The 5,886-nt window shown below is 41.9% G+C and overlaps 1 protein-coding gene across 1 annotated transcript; it reads left to right on the forward strand.

The window, feature by feature from the left end:
• Positions 1 to 1,659: 1,659 nt before the first annotated feature.
• On the forward strand, positions 1,660 to 5,394 carry TSLP (thymic stromal lymphopoietin). Its single transcript, XM_047774734.1, has 3 exons — positions 1,660 to 2,140; positions 2,213 to 2,655; positions 4,549 to 5,394. The coding sequence occupies exons 1-3, from the start codon at positions 1,660 to 1,662 to the stop codon at positions 4,654 to 4,656; spliced, it is 1,032 nt and encodes a 343-aa protein (XP_047630690.1). The 3' UTR covers positions 4,657 to 5,394.
• Positions 5,395 to 5,886: the final 492 nt, after the last annotated feature.

A 5,886-nucleotide genomic window follows, 5' to 3' on the forward strand; every position in this document is an offset into this window, starting at 1 on the left:
CTTTTCCTATTCATTTCAATTTCTTATCGTCCTTGCCCCTCAGGTTCTGGTCCATTATTGCATATGTAATCCTTTACCTGCAAGTGCAGTCCAAGCCTGAGGCTGCACCCAGTCACCAAAGTATTGCATTAAGTAAGAGCATTCGTTTCTTCTCAGTAGCCACAGAGAAGGAAAAGCACTAGTAGAAAGTGGCCAAAGGAATGCTTAGAGAGTACAGCAATCAAGAGCAGAGGTATCTACCTTTTAGAGCTGCTACTGTTTAGGGTGTTGTTTGTTTTTATTTTTGTTTTTGTTTTCAAGAAAGGAGTTTGGTTATAGAAATAGCCCTGTAGAAGAAAGATATATCTTTCTTAAAGCACATTCAGACACATATCAAGGGTATAGGGCAAAGATAAAAGGAGGAAGGTAAGGGAAATTCCTGGTGATTTTACTAATGTTAAAATTCCATAGATTTGGCTAGCCCTATTTTTTTTTTCTTTCATGTCATCAATTTAGAATTCTATAAAGGAAGAGAATGACATCAAGGAAAATCATTGGCCTAGGAGAAAAGAGCCGTAGGCGTTTAGGTGTTATATATGTGGAGCCAGAAAGCTCTGGAGCATCAGGGAGACTCCAACCTAAGGCAACAACATGGGTGAATATGGGCTTCATGTGCACTGGGAATGAGAAGCAAAGAATGGCGCCTGGGCATCTACCCCTAAGTTAGGCCCTGCAGCTCTAGAGGCAATTCAGCTTTGGTGGAAAGAGTTGAGTGAGAAACTGGGGTGGAATTGGGTTTCCAAATGCATTGCCTGATACCTTATTATTTGTTCAGTTTTTTTCAGGAAGATCTTCATCTGGCAACTGATAGGGCTTGTGCTAACCTACAATTTTACAGACTGTGACTTTGAGAGGATTCAAGATATTTTCGAGGAAGTCATACATCACGAACTGAAAACTTATATAAATGGGGTAAGTGAAGCAATATTTTTTAAATGTCTTTATAAAATTTTATAAGTGCACACACACTACAACTACAATTTAACTTTCAAGGAAATAATTGGAAAATAATCATGGTTCAGTATTTTGTCAAAAAAGAAATCCACAAGTGATATTGAAATATACTGGCTTCTAAAATGACTACCAAGAAATTGGGACACTAATGAAATGTGCTGGTGCTGATAAGGAGCAGGTATTGATAGGCGACACATGATATCCATCAAGGTTGTCTATTCTCTGCTAAATCTTCCTCACCGGTGCAATTAAAAAAAAAAAAACAAAAAAAACAAAAACAGATTAAGGGCTTGAGAAAGAAAGAACAATAGAGGGAATTCTTGTGAGCTAAGAGCTAACCAGTGAGGATGACCCGGAGGAATGTGCCCTTCAGTTCTTTCTGGTGTTCTAGATATTTAGGATGCCATTGTGGGATAAGGGCACTTCAGATTTCTTAATATACAGTAGTAAACATTGTCCTGATTCTAATTTCTGGATAAAGAGTACATGTACGAAGTGTACAAACGGCTACAGGGCAGACGTGAGTATTCAAAAAACGGCATCATTGTCACGTGTGTGGCCCTGTATACAGGTGTGTCCACTTTGGTGGGCAAGGACGATCTCTCTCTAGGATACGATAATTTGATATCCAGTTTCAAACACTAGTAGGCACTATCTGAAGACGAAATGTTTCGTGACCATGTCAACATCAAGAACAGTCGCATAGGAAACAAGTACCGAATGGGAAACTACTTGCAAAGCATCTTTAAAACCTGGAAGCAACAGAGTGGGGAGGAGAGGCAAATGATTTCTCCTCTGAACTTAAATCTTTACCCTTTCGCCGTATGCTATTATTCTTTCTTCCAGACGAAAAGTATCAAGTTTAACAAATTCGTCTACTGTGATGATAGGGTGAGTAAGTGGTTAGTGCTGCTGGCTTTCTCCAGAGAGACGCCAGGCGTCCCGGGGAGGGAGTATCTTGCGGTCCGTGGAACCCCAGGCGGTGGCCGGGATCCCTGGCGACGCCGACCCAGTAGGGACCATTGGGCTGCCGGAAACTTCCGTGCCGGTGCCCAGCTCCGGACTCCAGTTCTGTTCCAATTTAAGGTGAGGAGTCTTAAATTGACTCTGAGGAGGATTCCGGGAGAGGCTCCTCCTCGCCCTCCCCGCTCGGGAGGAACGTCAAATTGGGAACTGGGACCGGGGAACTACGTCAGAGGCGCTCCTCCCAGGGTGTGAGCCTCGGCTGGAAGCGATCGCCGCCGCCCCATTGGGCCTGGAGTTGTGGGCGGAGCGAGCAGCGGCGAGGGTTCCATCTCCTCAAGTGCCCTCGGCCACCTCACCACGCCCCTGCTTCCTCAGCTTGCTCACCCAAGACCTCTTTCCTCCTCCTCGAATCGCCTTTGCTGTGTCTCCCGTTCCTCCCCCGCCGCCCCCACTGCCCCATTCACTCAAGTCTCACCAACTCTCTCTCTTTTTCCCTCTTTCGCCCGCCCCCCCGCCTCGGCGTTTTCTTCTTTTCTCGTAAATTTTGCCGCCTTTGAGCAGCCGGATTGCCTCACTAAAATCGAACTCTTTACCTTCAAACCCGTTCACGGCTGCACCTCACTCGCCAAGGAAGAATTTGCCAAACGAACTAAGGCTGCATTCGCACTCCAGTGCTCGGGCTACTCCGGAATTCAGGTAAGCAGATGTATCCAAAGCTCGCGTTTTAATAAGTGGGGCTTCTGGGCAAAAGTTGTGATTTTTATTCAGATTCTGTCTTTCGAAGGGCAAACGAACGGGTAAAAGCTGTAGTTTGTCGGCTAGTCCCACGTTGACACCAGGATTCAAACCCACCTATGTCTAGGGTTCGGATTCTTTTTGCAGACTTGTTCCCTAAGCCTTAGGCCAGTGTTTCAAAGTATGATCTGTGAGCTTACGACATCAGCATGCCCTGGCTACTCAAGCATGGGAGGATGATTGTCCAAAAGGCAATTGCCAGGGACCCAACCCAGATCTCGAAAATCACAGTCACTGTGTGTAAACTCCTTGTGAGATTACTACCCATTCCAAAGTGTAAGCAGCATTGCTTGGGCTTATTTAATAATTGCATACTTCTTTCTTTAAAGTTTACATTATACGTTAAATCTCTACCGCAGGTCTGCTTAATTGCCTGTTGCTCACTCTTTCGCATATGCAATTACATGCATTTGAATGAAGGTGTAACTTTTAAATGGAAACTGTAGTGCCAAGCTGGGGACAGTAAGTCAGGGGACAGCCTTGTCTGATTTTGAATCCTAGCCCCATAACTTCTGTGAAAACTTGGATAAATTACTTAGCCTCTGTGTGCTCAGTTCCATCTGCAAAATGAGAATCATATTTGCAAGTCCTGTAAAGAGTGTTTTTGAGGATTAAATGAGTCAATACATGTAAAAGTACTTGGAACAGTAAATTATTTATTTCAGCAGGCAAGTAAAACAGGGAATTTATCTTCCTGATGACAAATTTTAAAATGACAAAAAGAATCAGTGTAGATTTGCATATTAAGTGGTGGACTTTATCCCTCCGTACACTGAGTGTCTAGGTGCCTGGGGCTGTCAGTTTTTTCGGGATTGAAGATTGATGCCGTGGTGTTCTGGGTTTAGCTTGAATTGGAGACTCAATAACAGGCAGCCATGTGAAAAACCCATTTGGCTCTATGTCTTCCATAAAGGGAACTCTGGCAAATCTGCAAATGGCCACAGTGATATACATCCATATAAGAAAAGCACAGAGGACAGGCAAGATCAAGTTCTGCACAACGTGTGAAAAAGGGAGAGTCGGGAGGGGTTTATTTCAGCCCTCTCACAAGTGCAAAGGGAGAGCCCAAGACCAGTGATATTTAATTACAATTTAGCAGATTAAATTATAAGCCTTTTGCTTAGTAACCTGGTGAACTTAATTGATCTGAATACTGCATGTCTGGGTGGCCCAGTCCCTACTCAAGAGTAATTTGAGTGAAGGAATACATCAGAAGATTATTGCAATCTTTTTTTTTTTTCCCTTACTATTTAGACTCCTCGTCAGAATAAGCTTTCAGGTATCTGTGGCATATCTAGGAGGTTGGGAAGGACAGATCCAAATAATGGGTTTACTGAATTATATCTGTAAAGAGGCATAACTCCTGTTCTTGAGGAACTTATGATCTTGTCAGGGAGATCCGTGAAATCATCAACTAATTCATGTTTTTACTCATTCCGTAAATATTCAGTGTTTCCTGTGTATATGACATTGCCCTCAGTCCTCTGGGGAATACCCATGATGTAATAATGAAAACACTATGTCTGTGAGAGCCAAGTTAAGTAAAAGCTATCTGAAGCTCTTAAAGAATTTCCAAAAGAAATGTCTGAGCAATTAGCAGAGGTCTTGTGGAGGAGGTGCTGCTTGGCCTTGAAGTAATGGGTGGAGAGCTGGGAGGACATTCCTCTGGAGAAAGCACACAGTGTGTAGGTGTCTTGGAGCATACTCTGAGAGAGAGATTTGCATAAAGATAAAATAAGAGCCACTCAAAGATAGTGACAACTAATTTTGATTATTGCTTCTCCTGTTCCACAGATAAATAATACCCAGGCAATGAGGAAAAGAGAAGTCAAAGCAAATAAGTGCCTGGAGCAAGTCTCATACTTGCTAGAACTATGGCGCCGGTTCAGTCGCATTTCATAGAAATCAAATCAAGCTTCGTTAAAGTCACATTTCACAACACTGTAAATCATCGTTATTAGGTAGATGGAACATTAACTTTGTGACATTTATGAGACCACCAGTAATTTTTTTTTTTAATTTACAGAAGGGTTTCTTAGCTTAATTTTGTAAGCTTTCGTTGTTTAATGTAGGTTTATAGTGTAGGTGAAATACTTTTCCTCACCTGTGGGCGGAGACTTGTAGTATTCCTGCCTGGGCCTCCAGCTTTGTGGCAGTTAATTCTCAGCTGGAACTACATAAGCCCTACTCAAATAAAGAATCTAAAAGTGTAGGAGGAGGAGAACTTTTCCCCTTGCAAAAGAAAAAAAGTTGAACTTGATAGCATGTAAACCTGTTTAAAAGGCAGACATTTCTTCCATGTGTTTTCATACCAAAAAAAAAAACTTCCTGTTTTCATACGAAAAAAGTTAAAAGAGAAAGCAATAGGGGTGCACAAAAAATTGCATAATGAAGCAACTTGAAATACTTTCCAAGCAAAATATTGTCAAAGTATTCGAAGCCAAATTTTTAAACTTACCTAACAGACAAGATTTGTGTATGCAAGTAATCCTGAAGAGGTGCCTTTTGTGAGTGCTAAAAGATATATATTTTAAAACTTGTGGAATGTATCTTTAATTTATTTTGTAAGCAGTTTTTAAAATGTACATATTGCTTTGTTATCAGCACTATATTTTTCTTAATAAAATAATTCCAAATTCATCTCTTACGAATGGTCTTTTTAATATAATAGTTTTCACACACACACTTTTCTGAGGGGGCATCATTTTTCTTCATTTCTTTCCCTTCATCTGTGGAGCCATTGACCACTCTCCTTCTGCACTGTGCCTTTTGGCCCTGCCTATATAGAGAGAATATTGCATAATGTTGGGCATTAGGATGCTTTCTGATCACCCTTTTCTTAAATTATATCTCTAGTCCTTACTTCTTTCACCTGTTGAGCTTTCTCACACTTGGAAAAGACAAAGGAGGCAAAGGTAAACAAAAGATATCAAATTCACTCTCCATTTTTTTTTTAACGGCCACACCTGCAGCATATGGGAGTTCCCTGGCTAGGCATTGAATCAGAGCTGCAGCTGAGGCCTATGCCACAGCCATGGCAACACCAGGTCCAAACCGCATCTGCAACCTGTGCCACAGGTTGTAGCAACGCCAGATCCTTAACCAACTGATTTGATGGATAAAGATGCGATT

Source organism: Phacochoerus africanus, chromosome 4 (genome assembly GCF_016906955.1).
Source record: "Phacochoerus africanus isolate WHEZ1 chromosome 4, ROS_Pafr_v1, whole genome shotgun sequence".
NCBI lineage: Eukaryota > Metazoa > Chordata > Mammalia > Artiodactyla > Suidae > Phacochoerus > Phacochoerus africanus.

Excerpts from the sequence above, each read along its gene's own strand:
- TSLP (XM_047774734.1), top strand. The coding sequence starts at position 1,660 with ATGTTTCGTGACCATGTCAACATCAAGAACAGTCGCATAGGAAACAAG. Across the intron at positions 2,141-2,212 it reads GGCTCCTCCTCGCCCTCCCC|CCTCGGCTGGAAGCGATCGC; the intron begins GCTCGGGAGGAA and ends CCAGGGTGTGAG. Across the intron at positions 2,656-4,548 it reads CGGGCTACTCCGGAATTCAG|ATAAATAATACCCAGGCAAT; the intron begins GTAAGCAGATGT and ends CCTGTTCCACAG.